This window comes from Myotis brandtii, unplaced genomic scaffold (assembly GCF_000412655.1).
Source record: "Myotis brandtii unplaced genomic scaffold, ASM41265v1 scaffold182, whole genome shotgun sequence".
In the NCBI taxonomy this organism is placed as follows: domain Eukaryota; kingdom Metazoa; phylum Chordata; class Mammalia; order Chiroptera; family Vespertilionidae; genus Myotis; species Myotis brandtii.
In genome coordinates, this window is record NW_005356751.1 from 4,213,549 (window position 1) to 4,239,640 (window position 26,092).

General features: G+C 40.3%; 1 protein-coding gene across 1 annotated transcript in view; it reads left to right on the forward strand.

The window, feature by feature from the left end:
- The window catches only part of FBN1 (fibrillin 1), a 243,974-nt gene that overhangs the window by 26,083 nt on the left and 191,799 nt on the right, over nucleotides 1–26,092 (forward strand). Inside the window, exons 2-5 of the mRNA XM_005863975.2 lie at nucleotides 2,116–2,198; nucleotides 4,420–4,518; nucleotides 13,143–13,238; nucleotides 15,117–15,212. Coding sequence (XP_005864037.1) covers nucleotides 2,116–2,198; nucleotides 4,420–4,518; nucleotides 13,143–13,238; nucleotides 15,117–15,212 — 374 coding nt within the window. The remainder of the gene's footprint in view (nucleotides 1–2,115; nucleotides 2,199–4,419; nucleotides 4,519–13,142; nucleotides 13,239–15,116; nucleotides 15,213–26,092) is intronic.

The following is a 26,092-nucleotide window of genomic DNA, read 5'->3' on the forward strand; positions in this document are numbered from 1 at the left end:
GCCACCACCTAATCCCCTACCCTATCTTCTCCTCTGATCGTCCTTTCCAAGATTTTGAGTTGCCTTAAGAAATTCTGGGGCAACTGAACTAAAGTTTTTGGCATTACTTCACAGGAGGGGCAAAGGATTGATGGCTGTTGGCTAAGAATTCTTAAAAGATCTTTCTTTCTTCCTTCCTTTCTTTCTTTCTTTCTTTCTTTCTTTCTTTCTTTCTTTCTTTATCTTCTATGGTTCCTTTGGCTGAGTAGGTAATTTAGGTTAGAAGATGATTCCATCCTGAAATACATTGCATTTTCATTGTCTTTTTCATACACGGAGCTTTCATATCCATTATTTCAACTGACACACATATTTCATTATCATAATGTATAGAGAAATAAACTAAGGATCAGAAAGTCCCTAAAGTCATATAATGTACATATGAAGTCTCTATTCAATCATTTTCTGTTTAGCCTTGGAGAAGCCCTGGCTCTTGGGTATGGATTTAGGGCCCTTAGCCTGGTCCCTCCATCTTTCTTTCTACTTCTCTTTCTGACCTTAGCATCAGCAAGCCTGAAGTATGCATTTTATCCTGTAGTGTTCCAGGTTCTCTTAGGCTGTCAAAGGTGTACAGGACAGGGCAAAGACCTTACCTGCGTTCTCAATCCTGCATGTGGTACAAGTAGTGACTTCAGAGGAAGATGCTCTGCATACATAGGGATAATGTGTGAGTTCACACCAACCGGAAATACACTTTAGCTGTGCATTTGTTTTTAAAGGCTTATGCTTATGGGGCTACAGTATTCCAGAAAGCTTTGGAATAGCTCTTGGTTTGTGAAATTGATTGCAAAATATTTGACCTTCCTCATTAGCCCCTGAACTCGAGGAACTAGCATGAATGTTTAGGCCAAGTATCTACAGCCATTGTGGAACTAGCTGGATCCTTACCCAGTTGCTCCTTAAAATTTTAAATGTGGATCATCTGGGTTTTGAATGGAGGCTTTGCTCTAAGATGTGTGATGAGTTGTCTGTAAACAAGAAGCCCAGAGTGACGTTGACTTTATTTTCCTGTAACTGTGGGTATCAACTGTGTTTCCAAACTTTGGCTAAAGAAATATTTATGTGTTTCGGCTTTTATTTATTCTGAGTAATGTCAGGATTCGCATTCCTGTAATTCTGGTGAAGAGAAGAATGCGGTCACTCTTCATTTTTAGAGGTGAACTGGGCCATAGAAAAAAAATGTAAACAGCTTCAATAAATAGAAATTTAAAGTCTTACATGCAATATATTTTATGATGCCCTTTCTTAACTAGATAGGTAGGAAGTTTATTGTTTTTTTAAATGTTTATTTAGAAATTTCATACTGTTTTTTTTAAAACATATTGTTATTGATTTCAGAGAGCAAGCGGAGGGAGAGAGATAGAAATATCAATGATGAGGGAGAATCATTGATTGGCTGCCTCCTGCACACCCCACACTGGGGATCGAGTTCACAACCCAGGCCCTGACCAGGAATCAAACCGTGACCTCCTGATTCATAGGTCCATGCTCAACCACTGAGCCATGCCAGTTGGGCGGAAGTTTATTGTTTAAATTAGACTCTTCTATAGCTCTACAAACATTTATATTTGTGTATTGGGATAGAAGGCACTGTATTTTGCATCCCTGTGTTTTATTTCTTTGATGTACTATATGTGCAGGTGATATTAAGGGATATCCATATTGATATCATTATGTTAAAGTGTCTCAAACTAAAAAGCCAGCATTGAGTCCCATGAGTTTACTTTTCTCTGTCTGCAAAGATTCATCCTGTTCTTTAAAGAAGTTTTGTAATCCTTACCCGAGGATATGTTTTTAAATTGATGCTTTAGATAGAGAGGGAGAGAGAGAAACATTAATTGGTTGCCTCAGGTATATACCCCAACCAGGGATTGAACCTGAAACCTGGATATGTGTGACAGGGAATTGAACCTGCAACCTTTTGGTGGATGGGATGTTGCTCCAACCAACTAAGCCACCTGGCCAGGGCCATCCTGTTCTTATAACTCAGGAATTTTTTGCTTTTTTTGGTTATAGTTCTTTCTTTAAAAATTATGGGTTTCTTATCATTGAATTTTGCTTTTGTTTTTGTTTCAGACCCAATGTCTGTGGATCACGTTATAACGCTTACTGTTGCCCTGGATGGAAAACCTTACCTGGTGGAAATCAGTGTATCGTTCGTAAGTAAATAGATAATCTGTCATTCTTCATGTTCTTCCTTTGTGGTTTGGTTGAATGGTGATTTTTAATGTTTGGTCCTTTGTAACTGCATATCAATAATATGTTGCAGTACCTTCCAGCTCTAAGATTTCCCTACTTTCTCTGAATCCAGATGGGAAATACACTAATGGGGTCAGACCATTATTATCCTTTAACTCAGTGGCGTCTTTTGGAGTATTTCTGAGATACAGGAATAGACTTTAGGGTACTGGGACACTCTGTTCAGTGTTGCATGTCATCACATATGCTGTGCCTGGCTGCATAGATTGCATGATCACTTCGAAGGGATTGTGAAAGAAGGTTACCATTGCTGTTTTCCTTATTCTTAACTTCTTCGTTGGCCACCCACAAGCCTACCCAAACGTTGTACGCTGAGTTTGTGTGGTCAAGGCCACAGGCAGACCTTCCTGTTAGACAAAGGGGAAAGGAGGCAGATAGAGCATCAGATGAAGACCAGGGAAAATATTAGGGAAGAACTCAAGTGGTACCAGAGATTCCTCTGGGATCTGTGCTGCTGTGGCAAACCTCCAGGTTCTCAGAATAGCCCACAAATGTTGAGTGGTACACCACATGCCAGGCCAGATGTTATTTAATGGAGATATGAAAAATTAGTTATGGCATCTGTTCTCCATGAACTTTTACAGTCATCATACCTATGAAATAATTTTCAATTTTCAGAAAATTCCATTAGTATAATGGGAGAATTTACAGCTGAAAGGACACTAAGGAATCACTCAACCTACCTTCTCACTTGGCTAACAGTGGTATGTGGATAAGAATAGACTCTTTCAATAAATATTCACTTGGTGAGCTGAAAAAATTAATCCTTTTCCCCAATTCTCTTTTTTCCTAAAGTGATTTTAGGTTGAGAGAGAGGGAGGGAGAGAAGAAAGGAGAGAGAGAAAGAGAGAGGGAAGAAGGGGAGGGAAGAGAGGGAAGGAGGGAAAGAGAGATTCATTGTTCTGCTTATTTATGCATTCATTGCTTGATTCTTGTATGTGTCCTGCCGGGGAATTGAACCCGCAACCTTAGCATATTGAGATGATGCTCTAATCAACTGCATTACCAGGCCAGGGTCCTTTTCCCAATTTTTGATTCTGACCAAAAGAAACTTATTCATTTAACACATTGCCATGTATTTCAAAACCAAAGTTGAGTCAGTAAAACAGGGATATAAATGATATTTGGAGTTTTCTAAATGAACTTAACAACAGAACCCTTTCCCTGGTGTTCTGTAGAATCTCTGAGAAATGCTATCCAGATATTTAAATAAATGTTTATAGGATCCTTTGACAGTTTTTTTCTTAATAGTTTTTAGTCTCCATCCATGGATGTTTTGATGTTTCAATGCGTTTTCTATCAAGTGTATTGTATTTAGCCTTGCCATCTCATTTGCCTCTTGCAAGGCTGTGTAGGAGTTTGAGGAAAGGATCATGCCTATGAGCATTAAAAATAGTCACCAAGTCTTAGTTTGGTGATAAATAGAAATCATTTGCCATTTAGACTTACTGTTTTGGCCACTGGCAAAGCATTTGGTACCAGTAAGATATTAGTTTAAACAGCTTCCTGGCTGTGGAGGCAGGACTGTTGCAGTGGATTTCAGACGTCTGCTCTCAGACTGTGGACATGACTCACAATTGGATTGAAGGCAGGATCAGAGCTGCTCCATAGATCGTATGTTCTCAATGAGCAGGATCTGATCTAGAGAAGGAGGCTCAGTGGGCCCCAGTATTTTTATAAAATTATTAAAGATTAAGCATTTACGATAAACTAGACTTCCAAGAATACTGTGGTAATTTTTGTATCATTAAATCTTAACGTTGATATAAAAACAGAATGCTTGTAGGTATTTAAGTATGTTTAGCTGCAGGATTTGTGTTTTTGTTTTCCCTTCATAGGATGTCTGGGGCCCCTGGATAGACTGAGTGCTGTGGAATACGCCAAGAGAGGTTGAGAACCACTGACATGGATAAGGGAGTTCCCAAATTTTATAGCCAGAGTTTATTTGTTCCAAATGATTTGTTTTGCAAATGAATAAACCCGAGGCCTAAGGTCCCATAAGTCACGATGACAGAGTTAAGGAGGAGCCGGAGATCCCAGGTTTCTCATTTGAGGCCTGGGTCCTCGTCAGGCAGTGTGCGCTGAAACCGTGTGCTAACCGCCCTCTGGTTTTATTCACAGCCATCTGCCGGCATTCCTGTGGGGACGGATTTTGTTCTAGGCCGAATATGTGCACTTGCCCATCTGGTCAGATAGCTCCTTCCTGTGGCTCCAGATCCAGTGAGTATAACATGTTATTATATATAATATTATTTTATGTGGTTATGCCCTATTTTCTCCTAAATTTGCATTTGGCTTTTCTCTTGCCTGCAATACATTTTTCACTAGAACATCTGCCTTCTCTGTTTTGCCCAAAGTACTTGGAATGACTTTGCTTAATCTGGCCTCCCATTTCCCTTCTTTACTCTTTATAGGGAAATTGCTATATGGGGCATAGTTACTATGAGTCATATAAAGATTATGACCTTCTTCTGTGTAGCCGTTGCCTTATTTATCTTTGTATCTCCAATGTAAACACCATAAAAGATGCTCAATGAAATGGTTGTTTAATGAACATTTTGGCTCAACCTAGGCATTCTTCCTTGTGGTACTGAAATATGAATCTGATTAAACACTTTTTTTAAAAACTCAAGACCCCTGCCTTTGCAAGAAGAAAATGCAAGAAGCCATTATTGCAGTTTCTGGGGATGATTTATCTTGAAGCACAAACATATTTTCCCTTTCAGAATTTTATCACTTTGTTCATTCTGTGAGCCAAACAAATATTTGCAGTTCATTCCTCAGAACTTTGCTTGCGTGTTCTTTAAGTGTGGGGTCCTCAGCAGTGAATTAGGGGAAATGGGGGGGGGGTTGGAAGGAGGTGAGTCAGTATTGGTTGTTAACAAGTTGAAGTTCATGTTCCTCAACACCTTGACACTCCCCTTACAGTGTGTTCTGTTTTTGACAAGGTTTTAAGGGAATGTATTGTGGAAATAAGTTCATTCTCTTTGGTTTACTGCAATTAGAGACTTCAGCAGAGTCAAGGTTCATCATCCACTCAGAGTTCTGACATTTAAGTGTGACTCGTATAAGCCAGTTAACAGGATAAGGCAACTAGTGCTGGGTAGTCGACCCTCTCGGTGCCCACTCACGTACCTTGGCTTTCATGGGTTGACTGTGCCTGAGACATCTGTAAAATTTTCCTGGCTAGGGAGCATGCCAGGTCTGCATGCAGGGCAAGATGGAAAGGCTGGGGGTGGGAATGGGGACAGTTAATGGCCCCAGAAGCAACTTTTAACCAATGACAGGAGAATGTTAGTGCCCTCGCTTCCTTGCCTCTCAGTTTGCATCACTATGAGGTGTATTCTGCAGTGTCTCCTAAAGTTCCCCACTTGAACACAGTAGGAATAGGCTTGATAATGTACTTTATTAGCTTCCTTCTCTTCCTTGTCTCACTTTCCCACTCTCTTATCAGTGTTCCCTCAAATTACTTCTAAAATAAAACTACTCACATTGAAATAATTGTCTCACAATTTGTTTCTGATGGAAACCTAGAACTACACACAGACAGATTGGGATAGAATCCCCACCTTGAGCTGGGACTCATTTGCTTATTGCACTGAGTGTAGATTATTCTTATTTTATGTCAGCTTGGTTTTGAATGTATGTCTTCCAAGCAACAGAAGGTTCATTTGCCATATCAAGGGCACCTGAGTGGGAGAAATAGAAAGAGGCAGAGAGGTCAGCTGGCAGCACAGGACCATGTTGGATGTCTCTAGCCTCATCAGGATGGCCCTCAGGCTGCTGCTGAGGAGTGAGAGCCTCAGGGTTGAGGAAACAATCTACATATCAAGCTGGGAATAGAACCATCTCTCAAATTGGTCCTTGAACCAACCAACAACACCGTACTCCTCTGGGGGAAGAAAATAAAGCCAGATGGCAAAACTGAGTAGCCAGCGGGAAAGGTCTTCAGTGATAGTGTGAGCTGCTAATGATTTCTGTCAAGTAATGACATCTCTGTCATGAGATGTGGAGACAGCTGTTAATAAGACCAGAAGGGAAAACTGTGGTCCTAGTAGACCTCATGCTAGCAATGAAGTGGGAGGTATGGTAAAGTCTTGGGCCCAGATTTAGGCTAGAGATTGAAGTTTAAGACTTCTGGGTGATGTTCTCTAAAGAGGTTTGGGTTCATCTGTGGTGCTCGGACACTGGACAAAGTAGTTTGTGGATCAGAATTGTGGATTAGATATTTTAGTGAAGTTGCTCTTCTGAGTGGTGTGTCTTTAGGCAGCACGGGATATTTATGCACTTAAGGAAAATGTTATTGCTGTTATCTCTTCCTGTGAAAATCTTTTTTGTCCTTCAATGATTCTGGTTGCTCCTATGGACTGTTGTCTCAGGCAGAGAGTCAAGAAGTCCGTCCAATTGTTTGATTTGTCTGTGAGGAGGAGAATTTGGATCATAAGAATCTTTGAGGCATTTGGAGCCTTTAATATTGTTGGTTTGGACTTTACATGAACTAATATTTTCTAAATAGCTTGCAAAATTAAAGATGGCAGAATGTTTTTCATTAAGGTAACTGGGGATGATCAAAATCCCTTTCTGATCTTTTGAAGTGATGTTCTAGGGAAGAGCTATACCTTCCTATAGAACTTTCTGGCCATGGTGTGGTAGACAATAAATGTGGATGGATCACTTTGCTAACTCTCTTGCTAGTAGAGGATAACCCAGCTCAGTGAAATGTTTGCACTCACTACTTGTGGTTCTATGAAAATGGGGTAAATTTAAATAATCTCACCAATTTTTCCTATTAGAAGTTTTATGCTTGGTTTGTGACAGGTGTCAAAGAGGTGTAGGCGAGTTGTAGGACCTCTGAGGCCTTTGTTTTCTCACTGGAAAATTAAAAGAATGAAAGGAAGGTACTTCTTCTAGGTTGTTTTTGACTTGAGTGTCCTGTGAATCTGAAAATTGGAAATGACTCCTTAGTGGTCTGAATGAGAAACTGCATTTCCAGAAGGTCCAAAGTGCCAGTCCACAATTCCTTTAGATACTAAGGACATGGCTTCCCTTAATCTATTGGGAGTCTTCCCACCAGTCATTGAGGCATCAGGGTAAAAAGAGAAGGTTGGCTAGACAAGGTTATAACAATGGATTTTTTAGACTTTAATTCCAGCTCTCTTAGGACCCTTCTCTACTCTGAGTCTCTGAGGCTAGATGGATTCTGAGTAATCCTAATTCTCACAAAGATCTGTCACGGTTGACTGATCCATGAATTTGTCCATCGAATTACTTTTACACTTTTGTCAAAAATTAGTTGGCCATATTTATGTAGGTCTATTTCTGGGTTCACTGTTTTATTTAATTGATCCACTGTCCCTTCTCCAATACCATACAGTCTTAATTACCATAGCCTTATGATGTCTTGAAAATTGAGTAGATGAATTCTTTTCACTTTTTTCTTCTTTTAAAAATTTATTTTAGCTATTCCAGTTCCTTTGCCATTTCATATATATTTTAGATTAATCCTGTCTGTATCTACAAAAAAATATTTCTAAGATTTGATAGGAATTGTATTAAGCCTATATGTCAGTTTGGGAAGTATTGGCATCTTTATACTTTGTTAAATTTTATCATTTTCAATTCACTTCAGATTCAGTGAGAATTTGGTGTGCTTGTACTCCCAACAGGAATCCAACCTCTAAGGGTATAAGAAGGATAAGGCCCGGGCAACAATTCCAGAGCAGCATGTTATCGGGTCTGAGTGAATGTGGTGCAACCACATAGTGAAACTGCAATGACTCCCCAAGCACGGGAAGGTGCTGTAGCTAGTCTGGAAGAAGTGACCCTTTGAACAGTTTTTCAGGGAAGTGTGGGATTTATATGATCAGGGAGGAAAGGAGTGGGTAGAATCTACTTAGACTGGTCCATAGAAACAAGTCAGTTCTTTGCTTTCTAGTCTATCCTCTATGGAAGTGCCCTTATCATTGTTGTCATATAACTTGCCTTTCTCTGGCCCTTTTCCAGCTCTGCTAGGTTGTTGGGTTTTTTTGTGTGTTTTGTTTTGTTAATACTCACTTGAGGGTATATTTTCCATTGCTTTTCAGAGAGAATGGAAAGGAGGGAGGGAGGGGGAGATAGATGGAGTAGAGAGAGAGAAACATTGAAGTGAGAGAGACACATTGATTGGTTGCCTCCTGCATGCACCCCGACTGGGGCTGGGGATCAAATTTGTAACCCAGGCACATGTCCTTAACCAGGAGTCAAACCTGCCCACCCTTTGGTGAGTGGGCTGGTGGTCTAACCTCTGAGCAACACAGCCAGGGAGAGTTTGTTGGTTTATTGTTTTTTTTGTTGTTGTTGTTTTTTTAGATATTTTAGTGAAGTTGCTCTTCTGAGTGGTGTGTCTTTAGGCAGCACGGGATATTTATGCACTTAAGGAAAATGTTATTGCTGTTATCTCTTCCTGTGAAAATCTTTTTTGTCCTTCAATGATTCTGGTTGCTCCTATGGACTGTTGTCTCAGGCAGAGAGTCAAGAAGTCCGTCCAATTGTTTGATTTGTCTGTCTTGTGCTTTTCCTAGTTCCTAAATTAAAATCACCTGCTTGCCCATACACATACTTATTTGCAAATTGCTCCCAGTGTTCTGTCTGCCCCTGTGCCTGCCAAGATAATGGCAGGTTTTGGAATCATTTCCAACCTAATGCATCCCAAAGAAAATCGTTACCTGGGTATTTAGACCTTAGTGCCAGCCTGGCATATCTTGTTCCAATAGTGTGCTCACATTGTTCTCTTTTGATTGGTTATTTTAAGAATTAATTTGTACTGGACATGATCTAAAGAAAGTTTCTTCTACTCCTCCTGCTGCCTGTCAAATGGAAGGCGTTCAGTAAGTGTGGGATGACTGAAATCTGGAACAAACATAAAATTCATTGGGATGCTACATGGATACAGGTTAATTCCATCTTCAAGGGGAAATCCTCACTGGGCCTCATGAACCTCAGGTGGCAGCCTGCACACCAACACTTGGTACTTAGAGCATCCGATAAATTTAGAGCATCTTTATGGTTTTAAGTAGAGCTATTATTTTTCAGTTGCCATTTGTAGAGACACAGAACTTGGTCTCCAAATTGCCAGACATCTGGAATTCTTGTTCACATCAGAGTAAATTTAGAATATGCATCAATGGCAGAACTCAATAAAAAATACAACCAATTGGTGTGCATATACTCCCTAAACTGTTCCTGTTGTGCAGTGAGGTCCTGGGTGCCTGCTCTCCCCTCGAGATCTGAGACGCACATAGAATGCAGTTTCTGCCCTGTCCCGTTTGGCTCAGTGGATAGAGCATCGACCTGTGGACTGAAGGGTTCCAGGTTCAGTTCTGGTCAAAGGCACATGCCTGGGTTGCAGGCTTGGTCCCCGGTGGGGAGCGTGCAGGGGGAGGCCGATCAATGATTCTCTCTCATCATTGATGTTTCTATCTCTCTCTCCCTCTTCCTTCCTCTCTGAAATCAATACAAATATATTTTAAAAAGAATGCAGTTTCTTTGGTAAACATATTTGTCGCAAAGCAGGTGTGATTAAGATCTACTCTCTGTTGATGAGCTTGCTCCTCTGGGCCAAGGACTCATGGCTCATTGGTTTATTTGGACCAATGGACTCACCGTACTTTAGTGTTTCACAAGTCTGACCAAGTTCTTTTATATTTTAAAGGAGAAAGAACATTTCATGCTGGAAAAAGTTCACTTGAAAGACAGGGCAGAAAATACATAAAAGCCTATGAGAGAGGTTTTTATTATATTTGTTATATTTAAATATAAACTTCTCATTCTTCCTCAAAAGAAGAATTAATTCTAGTTTCTAATTTGAACAAATAATGTAAAGTCACTATTTAATCTGCTGTTAGCCTTTTTATCTCAAAGTAGCTAAATGGCTTTGCTGCTCATGTGGGAATGGAAATTAGCTTTTGGCATGAGCCACTTTAATTGAAATCAGTTTGTGGGTTGAGTTCCTCTGCTGCTTGACAGATGACATCATTTCCTGTGCCTTTCCCAGTCCTCGCTGTTTTGCTAAGATAGGATGGAGCTAAGTTTAACTTCAAATTTTAAAGCAGCTATACACCTTTTCCTGACCTACTTAGAATACTATCCAAATTTTTCACCGAATCATTTCCTTTGTGTACTTGCAGATAGTTTTTTTAGTTAAAAGCATTTTGGCTGAGACGTTTTAATGGAAATATAGGAGCCTAAAATAACAGTTTGTTTTAATCAGTTTCCTGGGTTGCTTGACTTCTATAATGATTCTTCAACAAAGGAGTTATTTCTGCTTTTACACACGGGGAAATGAAGATAAAAATATTTTTAACAGCAAAGTACTCGGGGCTGTATAAGTGCTTAGGACACAATGGGCAAATTCCCAGTCTCAGCTTTTTAGCATAGCTCTTGATATCATTATCAGGTAGCATGATTTACGCAAATAGGTGTTAATTTAGTAAAGTTTTTTTTAAAAAATATGTTTTTATTGATTTCAGAGAAGAAGGGACAGGGAGAGGGAGATAGAAACATCAATGAGAGAGAATCATTGATTGGCTGCCTGCTGCATGTCCCCTACTGGGGATTGAGCCCGCAACCCAGGCATGTGCCCTGCCTGGGAATCAAACTGTGACCTCCTATTTCATAGGTTGATGCTCAACCACTGAGCCACACCGGCTGGGCAGTTTTAATAAAGTTTTTACAGCATCTACAAATAGGCTAGGGCTACTCTGAGCACTTACGGGGATATAATTAATGATCATGATGCTTCCCACTTTCAAGAAGCTCTCAGACAAATGGGCTGAGGATGGGAGAAATAATTAAAAAAAAATAGGTTTGGTGACATAATATACATTTCAAAAGACAAGTATAAGGTACTCTGGAGTCAGAGGGAAAGAAGGGGAGGGAGGAGAGAATAGAAATGAGGAAATGTCATAGGAGAAAAGAGATGTTTGCAGTGGGTATTGGAGATAGGTGGGATTTCAGATTTTGTGAGAACTGTGTATGCTTTCTGTTTGGGGGTGGAAAGTTAGGCTCCAGAGACAAAGAGACAGGTTAAAGAGGAGAGTCCACGAAGAGACCAGTGCAGACAAAGTGCCTGGCATTTTGTACGGGATATAGTAGGCACTCGGAAGTATTTGTTGAGTGAATGAATGACTGATACGGAGATCGGGGACTGAGTCATAGGACATATTAGGAGTTTGCAGAGGAGCCTGAAAGGCGCATGGGGCCTTCCTGAGGAGGGCTTTGATGCTGAGAGATGGAGGTTGTTCTTCATACAGTAGAGAGAGTGAGCCTTTGATGGTGTTTCAGTCAGTGTGTGACATGTTCTTGCATCACTTTCAATGTGACTTCACTCTTTGGTGCTCTGTGAGGGCATAGGAAGTGTTGAGTTCTGGCCCCTTCCTTTCCCTGTTGTCATGCTGAGATTTGTGTAGCTCCTGATGAAATGGTCCTTTCTCCTGGAGTCAGCAGCTGCGCTTTGATCCTCACAAGGCTGCTGGAGTCTTCTCTCTGCTCCTGGGAGGAGATTTGGCTTCCATGCTCCAGGAAGACTGAGCAGAAGAAGGAGCATAGCCCCTGATGTCTGCTCTTGCACAGAAGAAGGATTCTCTTCTTCCCCGCCCCCCTTGTTAAAATTCTTTAATGTAATGATTTTTTAAAATTTTCTTTATTGATTAAGGTATTACAGATGTGTCCTTATCCCCCCTTGCTCCCCCAACCCCCACTCATGCCTTCACCTCCCTGGCGTCTGTATCCATTGGTTATGCTTATATGCATGCATATAAGTCCTTTGGTTGATCTCTTCCCCTTACCCCCACCCTCCCCTACCTTCCCTCTGAGGTTTATCGATGTAAAACTGTTGAGCCTTTTTCTCTAGAAATTTACTCCCACCACTTGGAGGACAGGGCAGAGTAAGGCAGAATTCCCATGCCTGGCCTGGCCTCCTTGTATAGGGATGTGTCACCGAGGATTGATGATGGATTCAAGCAAGCCTCAGTCTTTTCCAAGTAGAGTAGTTACTGTTTCTGGAGGCCTAAGGAACAGCCTTGGATTTTGAAAGAGTTCTTAGCATGCCCGCATGATTGCAATAGAGACAGCCTAAACTAGAGAAACGAGAGCCCATGACTTGCCATCACGCTCATAGGCGTCTTTTACTCCAGCTTTCTCTCAGGTCTGCTTGCCTGCCTGTGGTCTTTCTGTCCTGGGCCCTGAGGCCCCCACTCCTGTAGGTGACAATGTGATGAAGAATGAATTTCAAACACTGCAGGTCTTATTTGGTTTAAGGTTACAGTTGAAGCAAGCAGCTCTTTCTGAGCCGAGTCCAGCAGGTCTCCATTATCAGGAGTCTTGTGACTCAATGCTGTTGTAGGGTTTTCCCCTTCTTTCTTGTTGTCGCCAAAACTTCTTTGAACAAAGTTCCTTGGACTTTCTCACTCTGACTGTTTTCCTGGGCACCTAGCTGGAATTCTACATCTTTTAAAATAAAAATTATTGCCGTGGTAATCTTGCCTCATATGGTTACTCAAAACACTACTTTCTTGGTACAAATTACAGAAGTGATATTGAACGGTAAGTTCTGTTAAATTAGGGAAGTCGTTTAGCATGATTAAATATCAAAGAAACAATTACATTGCATTGTAAATTATTTTATACATACAAATGATAACATGTTTACCATTGCCAATTAGGTTGCTTCTGAATAAATATATGAATCTTGATAAATCATTTTATTTTCTCTTTAAATCACTGCAAATCAACTTCTGTGAACTGTTGCAATCTGTGTACTTACATTGTTAAACTAAAGCATTCTTCTTTTCTTTTTCCTTTTCAAGTCCAACACTGTAATATTCGCTGTATGAATGGAGGTAGCTGCAGCGATGATCACTGTATATGCCAGAAAGGATACATAGGGACTCACTGTGGACAACGTAAGTAAACCATAGCTGTAAGTATTCTAGATGTTAATCCATGTAGACAGACATGTAGGCAGATATATAGGCCAAAAGAATACAGAGATAAGCACCGATGGATTTTCTTTGATTACCTGGGACATGACATTTTCATAGACGTCCAGTGGCTTATTGGTGAACAGGTCATTTACCCAGCACACCAAGCACCAAATTTCTGATAGGAACCTTGGGAATGGGTAGTTTGATTCATTTTCCTCTCATTTGTCTTCACCAGCCCACTTTTCTTTATCCCTTTGGTTTACAGTCACCACCACAGGTGCAGAATTGTTATTCATTCCAGCTGTATACCTTCCATTTGATCACTGACCCTGTCCACCTGAATTTTCAAGAAGCATTTCAAATAAAGAAATCAATCTCATATTTCTCCTCAAATGTGTTCTTTATCTTGATCAATGGTATTTGCATCTCTCTAATTTCCTAGTCTAGATTCTGCTACTCTAATAGGTTTCACATGGTGTTCAGTTTGTTGGTTCATTCACGAACAGTTCATTGTGTGTTTGCTCCTTTATTAGTCCTTGTGCTTTTCAGAAGAAAAAAATTCCTTTTCAAAAACTTGTTTTTTTTATTACACCAAGATAAAGATATATATCTTGCAAAAATTTGGAACAGTTCAAAAATATAAAAAATAAAATTATCCATAACCCATCATTTCAGATATCCCCTTAGTCTTTTAATGCATATTTGGTACATGAGATCTTATCCTATGCATACTTTTTCATACTACTTTTCCCCTAAATATTTTATTAGAAGTATATTCCATGTTATTAAACATTTAAAAATACATTTAATGGCTGAATTTCATTACATGGATGAATTACATGGATGAATTCTTAAGGATGAGCTTTTATTCATGTTGTTTCCAATTGGCGAGAGAAAAGGGGGACAGCCTCCCCAGTGTGGGACACCCTTCAGCTGAGTCTTGAGGGTCTGCTAGGAGTTCAGTTGTCAGATGATGGGAGATGGGCCTTCTAGGCAGATGGCCAGCATGGGCCACAGTACTGGAGCATGACAGAACATGGGCTGTTGAACATGGTGGGTGCTTTGGTGTTGCTAGAGCTTCTGTGCTAAGGGGAGTTATGGGAATGGAGATATTGCATGGAATGGAAGTCATGGGCCAGGTTTTGAGGATCTTTATGCATATCATGCTTTTGCCCAAAGTAGAGCCAGGAAGGGGAGTGAGATAACAACGAACAACCAGAACAACATCATTCATCTGTTGAGTTACTTACTCTGTGCTAGGCACATTTCAGATTCTGCATGTGTTAACTCATTTACTATAACAATAGCCCTGGCTTCCTTTGAGTTTCAAGTACAGCAGTGATTAGACATTTATATAACCTATGAAGTGATTCCCCCGATAAGTCTAGTACCCATTTGACACCATACCTACTTATTACAATGTTATTCATTGTGTTCCCTCTGCTGTACTTTACATCCCCATGGCTGTTTTTATAATTGGCGATTTGTATGTCTTAATCCCTTCCCCCTTTTAACCCACCTCCTAAATCCCCCTCCCTTCTGGCAACCCTCAAAATGTTCTGTGTATCTTTGAGTTCAGTGATGCCTTTTATAAAGCACCATTTTAGATGCAGAACTGAAAGCATTGCTCCTATGCTTCCTGGAATGAAACTGCCAGAGTTAACACAGGTACAAACTCACCTACCCAGGCAGTTTTATCTAAGAGTTGACAGAGGGACATGGTGGAGCTAGAACTGTAGAGTAACACATACCACAGTGATTGTTTAGATTTTTTTTATTGTTGTCCTTTCAGGGGGCAGAAATTGTTATTTCGTTAGCATTAGAAGACCTCTCAGCTCCTCTCTCCTTGTTTTCCAGCTGTCTGTGAAAGTGGCTGTCTCAACGGAGGCAGGTGTGTGGCCCCAAACCGATGTGCGTGCACTTACGGCTTTACTGGACCCCAGTGTGAAAGAGGTAATTTGTAAAAAATGAATTGGTATACAGATGTTCTGGTGGCTACAGCTGTTATTGATTTAAATACACATTGGATTTGTGCTGCTGCTTCATGGCGTTGGCTGAATGTTGAGGGGCTTTCCAAATTGTCACTGGGAAGGATCCTAGGATGATAAGACAGTGGTCCTAAATCTGTTTATGTCATTCAGTTATTCTTTCCAATGGACTCAGGACTCCAGAGTGAGCATAAGTTCCAGTTGGCATCATGGTAGAAGAGGAGAATTTCCCCTATTGAGCTCATTATTATCCTAATAAAGTAGAGAAATGGTTCTAAACAGAACATCTGTATAGAAAGGGGAAAATTTAAGATGAAGAAAAACACACCTAAAGATCTATTAGGACCTGTTGGAGGCTGTAGTGGCACAGATGCTCAACATTCAGAATCCACTGTAGAAATATCGCGTCTGCTGCGGCGGTGTGCGGCTTTCCAGCACTCTGCACCTGCTGAAGGGTGTCACCATCCTCACTTTGGCATCTGAGAAGGTTGCATACATAATAATAAGCTTTAATTTGAATGTGAATTTTCTGTGTTCAAGCCTAATGCTTACTCCTGCTCCTAATAAAAACAAATGTTTTGCCTATAAATGCAGCTGTGTGGAGATGTGTAATGTGCTTGAGTCTCCTTCCCATCCTCGGAACTATGGTATTTTTGATCATTTTGTCTCCACATTCATAGCCATTTTCTTATCGTTCCCAGTTTTATAGTGAAGGTTTAGACCAGAGGTGGGGAACATGTGGGTCATATAAGGCCCGAGAAATCATTTGGTCTGGCCCTGCCAAGGCATTAGGGGTTGAGTTAATTAAATGTTGGACCAATACAGCAGGCTAATTTTTAAGTTGATAATTTTGTATGGTCCACAAATGATGTTATAAATATCCAAATGGCCCTTGGCAGAAAAAAGGTTCCCCACTTCTGGTTTAGAGGGTTTATTTCATACAAAACTACAAAAATACTGTACTCATGAAAAGTATTCATTGAAAAATACTCATAAACCTTTTAAACTGCATCATCACTTGTATACAATGTTGTTAAAGATCTTTTTATTCGAAGATGGAAAGTAAAGATTCAGTAGTAGATATTGAATATATGTTATTTTAAAAAAAAGAGCAGAGAGTGGTATGTGAGAAATTGTTCTCTGTTTCTATTTTTACAAGTTTATTTAAATTGAATTATTTGTTGATAAAGCAACAATACATATTTTAGCAAGTAATTCTAGGTCAATTACTATGATTACTGGATAAATAACATTGTATCTCTATTTATAAACCGTTGTGTGGTATTGATGTGTGATGGATACATCGTGGCCTCTTGGCCTTTATGTTGCATTTGGTACCATGTTGGAAGCCCTTCTTAAAACCGTTTCTTTTTACAACTTGCACAGATGTATTTTTATTGATTTGGAGCTAATATTTGTCTAATGGTATCCAGAGTAATGAAGATAAATATTTTGATTAGGTAATATCACTATGGCCTCATTATTTACTCAATGAAGATGTTGTAGGATTTAAATTGTTGAGATTAAAATTGTTAATGTGTAAATTGAGAAAGTGGTATGTGAAAATAATTCTGTAATGGTAGTACTAGGTTCAATTTGTTTTAGAAAAAATAACTAATATAATGAAATTGTAGGCTATTTTACATCTAAGAAAGTGATTAATAATTTGCAGCAAAGGAAATTGATGCCCATAGTTCTGGTATTGATAATAACCCAATCTAAAATAAAGAGGATGTCGTGTTTAACCATCCCACAGTTATGTCTTTAAAGACTTGATTTTTTAACAAGATTAAGAAATGAAATGAATGGGTTACGTTACTAAACTACTAATTAAAACTGGCATATTACTCAGGGGTTTCTCCAACTTTTGGAGAGCATTTTGGTCACCTCCCCTGAAATTTGCACTGAGGTGTGGGGTCTTCGCAGTATCGAAATAAAATTAATCCCTAAATGGCAGATTTTCAGGCATTTGCAGTAGTAGAGATGGGGGGATAGAAAGTGGGCTCTTTAATCATTACTTTTGCCTGTTCCACCCCTGAATGCGCAGTCCCAGACCTTCAACGGGAGAGGCGATCCATGGGTACAATTTCCTTCAGTGCACAGGAGAGGGGGGTCTTTTGGATTCTAGAATTGTATTTCCCTTAATAGAATTTTCACTGTTTTCTGCTCATGGGAAACTCATCTGCTTACCTCTTTACAAAAATGAGGCAATACATCCTTTTACTTAAATGTACATTTGTGATCTCAGGAATCATTACTGAATATGTAGGACAGAGTCAGGACAAATACATCTGGAAGTGTAGGGAAGTGTCTGTGTGACTTCTGTGTTGGGTGGTGTCCTGATGACCTCATTTATTACCTAGGCTAGTTTAAACTGCCTAGGCTAGTTGTATTATGTTTTAATTGGGATGTGACTTTTTATTTTTAAAAATGAACTTTCAGGAAGGCTTTACTAATCTCCTCTCTTCCTTCCCGGAGGCTGGGGCTGGTGCTCCTTCTGCATCCTTCCTTAGCTCTCTCTCCGTGTCTCTCATAGGGACATCACCGTGGTACCCAAGTGGGTTTCCCTGTCCACCTCCCCCACTAGAGAGTAAGCTCTTCAGCAGCAACTATGGTTTCATCTTTTTAATTCCTACTGATGCATGGCACACGGCCAATACATGTTGAACGGGACTTATTTTAAAGCACCAGGAAACCTGGAGATATGATTATCAGACCCGAATAAGTATCTCCTGGAAGTAATTGCTGTTTGCTCACTGGGACAATTCTGGATATTTTTCATTGGGTTTATTGTAAGCACAGTTTACACTGTTGATGCCTAATTGAATTCAGCCCCATCTTTCACAAGTGTGATATTTTTAGGGTCACAAGACTGTTATTTTTCAATTGACAAGGATGCAGAAAAGGGTGTGTTTTGGTCCAAAGCAAGTGGCAATACACAAACGAACAAACAAATAAACAACTTCCTGCCCCGATGTAATGCACATGAAAGGAACACTTAAAATGTCAGTTACAAGTCCTTCTTAGAATAAGCAGCTTTGTCCCTGGGAAATCTTGGAACTTTTATGTACCTCTAAGTGCCTTAGGGAGCCGATACAAGTGTGGAGTACCCTTTGGGGATGACTTGGGAAGGATTTTGCTCACTTTAAGCCAATAAGTGAATCTTAATTCACGGACATAGTGGTTTGGTCTGTGATGGAGAGGAGCAGTGGATGCACGCTTGAATTATGAATCATAACAATTCACTCAGCAAATGCAATCAGATTATAAAGTAAATTTGTCTTACTTGCAGCTTTTAGCCAATAAAATAAATATGTTTTTTAAAACATTTCTTGGCTAGTCAGCCTCGTTGGGCTGGTAACAATGACACTAATTCCTATCACTGCACTAGAGAAAGAAAAGTAAAGGCCTGTGACTTGTTTGGCTTGCAATGTTTACTTTTCTGAATGCGAATACTTTTAGTTACATTCTTCGGTTTACCACAACCTCCACCACTCCCTATTATCATCCTGCCCACTTCATTTATTTAGCTTGCTTCTTAGCCCTTGTGAGCACTTGCATTTCCCACTCCCTGCTATATTCTCTATCAAAGATAGAATCTCTTGTATCTTCTTTTATATCCTAAGTTTCTTTTATTGTTCTTCATCTTATAATTATTTTCTGTAAATTTACATTTTATGTAAATGTATGGTTTTCCTGATTGCTCTTTCCTCCCTCCCCCACCATTTTTACCTTCTTTCTGCTTGGGTCTTGAGTAACCAATAAAACTGACCATTTCCTAAGCTCTGTGGTACAGTATGTCAGCGGTTGTTATTAGTATTGAAATGAAGTCAGTGTCTGTTTTGGCAGTGATAACACGAGCTAGTTGTTTATTGCCATAGCTACTGTCAACAGACTGTGTGGAATCACACTTTCTCTTGCCATCTTGCCTCAGAATGCAAGCCATTTAAAATCTTGTAAAATTCTCTTATATTAAACACAGTGAATCATGTAGTGAATGAAACTTCTCAAGGTAATGAATAAAGGGAGAATGATGGTGATAGACCTGAACTTGGAAGTGGGGAGGGATAATGATGCATAAGCTTGAGGAAGAAGACAATAAAAGAAAGACACTGAGAAAACACAAAGAGAAGCAAGAGACCCAGGAGGGCACTAAGTTAAAGAAACTCAAGGCAAGAAGGAGTTCAAGAAATCGCTTGGCAATTGTTCCACTCGTCAAAGGGTCAAGAAAGAATGAAAATCACAAAGAGGCCCTTGATATAGCAGGTGATGTGTACTGGGTACTTAGAGTGTGCCAGGGAGTGTGCTGAATGCTGTACTTTGGGGATTTGCAGCAACTTTATGAGAAAAGTCCTATAATGAGTCCCATTTTATAGAGGTGTAAACAGAGACAGACAGAGGTCAAATAGCTTGCCCAAGGTCAGACTGCTTGTAAGTGGTGCAATCAAAAGCTGAACCCAGCCAGTTTGTCTCATAAGCCTGTGCATGGGATCACTGTGCTACAGTTGGATATCACTGGGAAGGTGCCATTAGTAATGCAGAGAATTTTCTGAGGAACAGAGGAAGAAATGTAGAACGATAAGTTTTTAAGTGGAAGTCATATTTTTTTAAAAGCCCTTCAAGAAATTTGGCTAGTTGGGTGGAGAGTTGAAGTAAGTTGCTGATAAATAAGTTTAAAGCCGAAGGAAAGGGAGGGGTCTTAAATATTGCTCAAGTGCATCTAATGCAGGGTTTTGGAATATTTTTCTATTTTATTGATTTTTTATATATTTAAAATATATATTTTTATTGATTTCAGAGAGGAAAAGAGAGGGAGAGAGTGATAGAAACATCAGTGATGAGGGAGAATTATTGATGGGCTGCCTCCTGCAGGCTTCACACTGGGGATCGAGCCCGCAACCCAGGCACGTGCCCTGACTTGGAATCAAACTGTTACCTCTTGGTTCATAGGTCAACAATCAACCACTGAGTCAAGCCAGCCAGGCTGATTTTGATATTTTAAAGATAATCCACTCATGGAAAGAGGGTGATTCCTGTCTGTTCACAGTATATAAATAAATGGACTCTGAAGGACTGAACCAACAGTCCTAAATGTAGACATACAAAATGAATATTGCCATTCAGTGTAGGTACCATGGAAGGTTCTATTGTTATATTACAACTAGAGGCCCGGTGCACAAAATTGGTGCACTGGAGGGAGAGGGGTCTCTCAGCCTGGCCTGTGCCCTCTCTCAGTCCAGGAGCCCTCAAGGGATGTCCCACTGCTGCGGAAGCTGGAGAGGCTCCTGCTACCACTGCTGCGCTCACCAGCTGTAAGCCCAGCTTCTGGCTGAGCGGCACTCCCTCTGTGGGAGAGTACTGACCACTAGGGGGCAGCTCCTGCATTGAGCATCTGCCCCCTGGTGGTCAGTGCATTTGGTCAATTTGCATATTAGCCTTTTATTATATAGGACTGTTCAAATCATATTTTGAGTCACTTTTTGGGGAATTACCTTTATAAAGTCAGCAATACATTAAAATGAGCACATGACCATTTTTCAATCTCTTTCTGGGAGGCATTTGAATTTTAGAAACAAAATAGTGTCAGCTCTAATGACATCAGTGTATAGTCAAGCACTTTAGTTGTTTGGGGTCAAAAACTGACTCATTAAAAAGCAGCGAAAAGGATTGTCTTGCATGGCTCTTGCAGCACGTGGAAGTGGATTAATGTTTCATGGCAAACTTTCTGTGAACCGGAGGAGGAAGCCTTTTGGAAGCATGAATGCGCATAACAAAACGTTTTCTCTGATTCCTCCATCTGGCGGTCCTCACGCGTGCTGCTGAGTGTAAGCATGGACACGGAGCCTTCTAAATTCCGATGCATTCGTTCAGTGTTAAATTCCTACCCAAGTCTAAACTGTGAAGACAATCATTGGGTTGTTGCCAAATCAAGAATGTCTGTTGGCTGTTCTGCGGGCTCTCCGTGGCTAAAGCCTAAGGGAAAGCATTGTTGAAATGACCGCTTTAAGAAAAAGAACAATGGGGCAAATGTGGAGTAGAATAAAAATGAAAGTATTGCCATAATTCTCTCTCTGTCAGAGAAGCAGACAGTGGAAGGGGAACTAAGCCTTCCTTCCTTATACTTGCCTCCTTTTTGGAATTGCAGTGTTAATGGAGGTGGAAAAGATGTGTGTTTTTTGTTGTTGTTGCTGTTTTTTAAATCTACATCCTCATATGTGCAATTGGTATATAAGAAACTGTCTTTATCATAATTTAGTTTCCCTGATGATAAAAAACTGGTAATTTTGCACAGATATCTTTTTAAATGATTTCATTGAACAATTATCAAAAAAAACAATCCTTAAACAATTGATAAGCATTTATTTTGTGAATCCAGAAAAGCTGCATTGTATCGTATCTAATGAATGGAAAGGACTAACATATAACGTTCCCAATACATAACCAGGTCGTGCATTTCAGATACATTTGCCTCATAAAAAGGAGCTAGAAACGTGACCTTCTCACAGAGGCCTGTCTAGGGTGCTTCATAGAATCAGGGCCTGGTTTTCTCATGCTTTTGTCCCTGGAGCTTTTTTCTGGAATGAATTAATGAATGAAATGCATCTCTCTCTCTCTCTCTCTCTCTCTCTCAGTTTTATAGAGCTGCATTTCTGACACTAATTTTACATAATGTTAAATTTTAGGTGGCTGTTACCAAAGTTCCCAGTGTAAATGCCACAGGCCATCTTCTATTCTCAGAGTGCTTTTGGAAGGCAGGGCTCTGTGAGCTAGGCATCTTGTTTCCCTTAAAGGTAACCAGCAATATACACCGTTGTTCCTAAAGTATATTGTAGCCCTCTGTGAGCCTCACTTTTGGTATTTAGTCTAAACGGAAACTAAATACCAGTTTGCAGAGAGCAAAGGCAGAATGCCCTAAATGTTACCATGCCTCTGAAGTGGTATGGCAGCACTCGGCAGGTGGTGGATCATTGAATAAACTTGATTGTCCTAGAATAGCTGCAGAAACCACATCTGTTGACATAGACGTTCAGTTCTCGCAGTTGAGTCACTGTATGCACACAGGGAACATATGCTACCATGCCTCTCGAGGCTGCACATGCCTGGCATGAAGACGCCGGACTGGTGGGATGCTGTGATAAAGCAGTTGCACTGTCCCCACTCTGTCCCTCTCGTGGGCTTGTTTTTCCTCTGTTGGTGGATGAAATTTTTTTGTCCCTTTCAGAATTTCTTCCCTGTGGGTTAATGTGAGCAAATATATCTAAGTTCTTGGTTGTTTACAGTTTCTTTCGTCCAGTGGTACCTCTGGCCACTTGAAGCCTCTTTGCTGCTCCAGGCGGTCCTCTGAGAAAGGATCTAAGTTCACTCCACACCAGCTTTCCCTTGCAGTGGCCCACCACTAGCTGGCAGAAAACACTCTTGCATTTTTTGCCACAATAAATTTCTGGAGTACAAACCAACTTTGACAGTAGTAGCCTCTCCCTAGAACCATGTCAGCATCAGGGCAGTCAGTTTCTTTCTTAAAAAAAATATTTTTAAAATTAATTTTAGAGAGGAAGGGGGAGAGAGAGAGAGAGAGAGAGAGAGAGAGAATGAGAATCATTGATAGGCTGCCTCCTGCACACCCCACACTGGGGATCGGGCCCACAATCCAGGCATGTGCCCTGACTGGGAATCGAACCATGACCTTCTAGTTCATAGGTTGATGCTCAACCACTGAGCCATGTCAGCTGGGCAGGGCAGCCAATTTCCATCATTAGACAGTCCCCAGTGTCCTGCAGACTTCAGGGTTATATATCATGTGTTCTGAGCAGCCTCCTGGAAGCCGCCCTCATGACTTGTCATCATAATGTGATCTTCCCCCAGTTTCTCAGAGAGAGAGCTAGTGATAGCTCAGCTCTCGCCCAAGTACCCCCTACCCATCTTTTGCAGCCTCAGTCACTTTGATACTCTTGGTGTGCATGAGATTTAAGAGCCTTGTGATCAGATTGTCATCACCCCCTTTGCAAATTCTGATCGCAGCGTCACACTTGATTTAGAATGTGATATCTGTGGTCTTGGTGGAAATGTCCGTTTTCACATCCTCTTCTATTCTCAAAGCCAATAATGGAATGCAGCTATTGAATTTGATCAAAGATTTAGTATCATGGTTTCATCTTCAAAGACAGTTTGTTTTCAACTTTATTGTTTGTTTTTTTTTAGCACCCTGATCTTTAAAAAAAAGAAAGTTTTTTTTTTATAAGTTAGTGGCCACATTTAATATTTGAACCATTCTTTTTTCCTGGACCATGTTTTAGTTTTGAGTGCTCAAAACCTTGGAGCAACACTCAATAGAAATGTATTGTGAGCCACATAAGTAATTTTAACTTTTCTAGTAGTCACATGAAAACATCAAAAGAAACAGGTAAAATGGACTTTGATAGTATATTTTGTTTAATCCAGCATATCCAAAAGTTTTTTTAATCAATCCTCAGTATTGAAAATTATTGAGATGTTTTGCATTCTTTTTTATAGTAAGTCTTTGAACTCCAGTGCATATATTACGCCACATATGAATTTGGGCCAGCTAATAGCCACATGTGGCTATTGGACAGCACACTCTGGAACCTTATTTCTAGTAACATCAGCACTTCTCCTAAAGTCTCAGTTAAGTCTCCAATTTCCCTTCTTCCTGCAGCTTCTTCAACTTTTAAGAAAGCAGCGTCTTAGAGATAGAACCTGTATTGTTATTTAAAAGTAAACCAATAATAATAATAAAAAAGCAGAATCAGGGACCTCAGATGAGAGTCTAATTTCTCAGGACATAGAAATAGAATTTTGTTCAAATATAAGTGATAAGCAAAATCTCTTGTAGTCATGTTATTTAGATATAACAATTGTAGCAAGTATTTCATAAAGGCTTGGCCCTAAGCTAGGCACTAGGGTGGAACCAAAAAGAAGTGTGGGATTTTTGTCATCAGGTTCTTGAAATAATTTTTTTTTGAAAGATAGAAATGGATATATGAAATAATTAAGTAACCAAGCATGGCAAAGGTGAGGGGAAGTACAGGTGAAGGGAAAAGAGCGTGCAAAGGTGCAGAGGCTGGAACTGGCTGGGAAAAGGGAGCACACAGTCACCCTCAGGAGGTCCCTGCTCTGCCAGCTTTCTGCGTGTTGGAGACCTTTTATGAGAAAGAGGGGGCATGATGCCAGCTTGCTTTACTGCAAAGAAGGGAGGGTGAATTTCAGATCTCTCTGTGGTGCCCCTCTATTCTACTGAATGGTGCTTCAGTACAATATCTGTATGATGCAGGATTTTGAGATTTGGAAAATTCTCTTTTGTAAGTATAAATTGTGGACTGGCCTGCTTCTGAAACTGTTTCAGCTTACCCTGTGGATAGCAGTCTGGAGACCCTTCCTGATTTTACATGCTCGATTGCGAGTCCTTGAGGATGCTTAGTGTTTATGTTCCCTAGGAGTTATGGCCTCTAGAGAGTCTGCTGCTTTTGGTTTAGGAATGTATATTGAACGTATATATGGGACTTTGTGGTCCAGATGATGTGCCAAAGTACTTTTTGTAAAACATTACTCCTATGGGGGTTCCATGCAATGAAGTTTCCATGGCCGTAGCATTTTGGAAACGCTATTCCATGTCCTCATCTTGGAGAGGCACTGGTGTATTCGCAGACTAGCTCCCGGGAGTCCTGCAGGAAGGTAAGTGTTTTCACTTAGTTTAACCCAGCGCTTTCAAATCCATTAATTTTACCCTTCCTCCCTTTCTCCCTCAACACCTTTAACATTCTTATTCTAAAGATCTGGATTCTGATCTTGACAATCATTTTGAAAGTCATTTGACATCTCCATGACAACATCTTCATATTCTAGATAGGTATTTTAAATCCATATATGATCCTCATCTGTAGCAAGTATTTCATAAAGGCTTGGCCCTAAGCTAGGCACTAGGGTGGAACCAAAAAGAAGTGTGGGATTTTTGTCATCAGGTTCTTGAAATAATTTTTTTTTGAAAGATAGAAATGGATATATGAAATAATTAAGTAACCAAGCATGGCAAAGGTGAGGGGAAGTACAGGTGAAGGGAAAAGAGCGTGCAAAGGTGCAGAGGCTGGAACTGGCTGGGAAAAGGGAGCACACAGTCACCCTCAGGAGGTCCCTGCTCTGCCAGCTTTCTGCGTGTTGGAGACCTTTTATGAGAAAGAGGGGGCATGATGCCAGCTTGCTTTACTGCAAAGAAGGGAGGGTGAATTTCAGATCTCTCTGTGGTGCCCCTCTATTCTACTGAATGGTGCTTCAGTACAATATCTGTATGATGCAGGATTTTGAGATTTGGAAAATTCTCTTTTGTAAGTATAAATTGTGGACTGGCCTGCTTCTGAAACTGTTTCAGCTTACCCTGTGGATAGCAGTCTGGAGACCCTTCCTGATTTTACATGCTCGATTGCGAGTCCTTGAGGATGCTTAGTGTTTATGTTCCCTAGGAGTTATGGCCTCTAGAGAGTCTGCTGCTTTTGGTTTAGAAATGTATATTGAACATATATATGGGACTTTGTGGTCCAGATGATGTGCCAAAGTACTTTTTGTAAAACATTACTCCTATGGGGGTTCCATGCAATGAAGTTTCCATGGCCGTAGCATTTTGGAAACGCTATTCCATGTCCTCATCTTGGAGAGGCACTGGTGTATTCGCAGACTAGCTCCCGGGAGTCCTGCAGGAAGGTAAGTAGTTTCACTTAGTTTAACCCAGAGCTTTCAAATCCATTAATTTTACCCTCCCTCTCTTTCTCCCTCAACACCTTTAACATCCTTATTCTAAAGATCTGGATTCTGATCTTTTTTTTTTTTTGCCCCCCC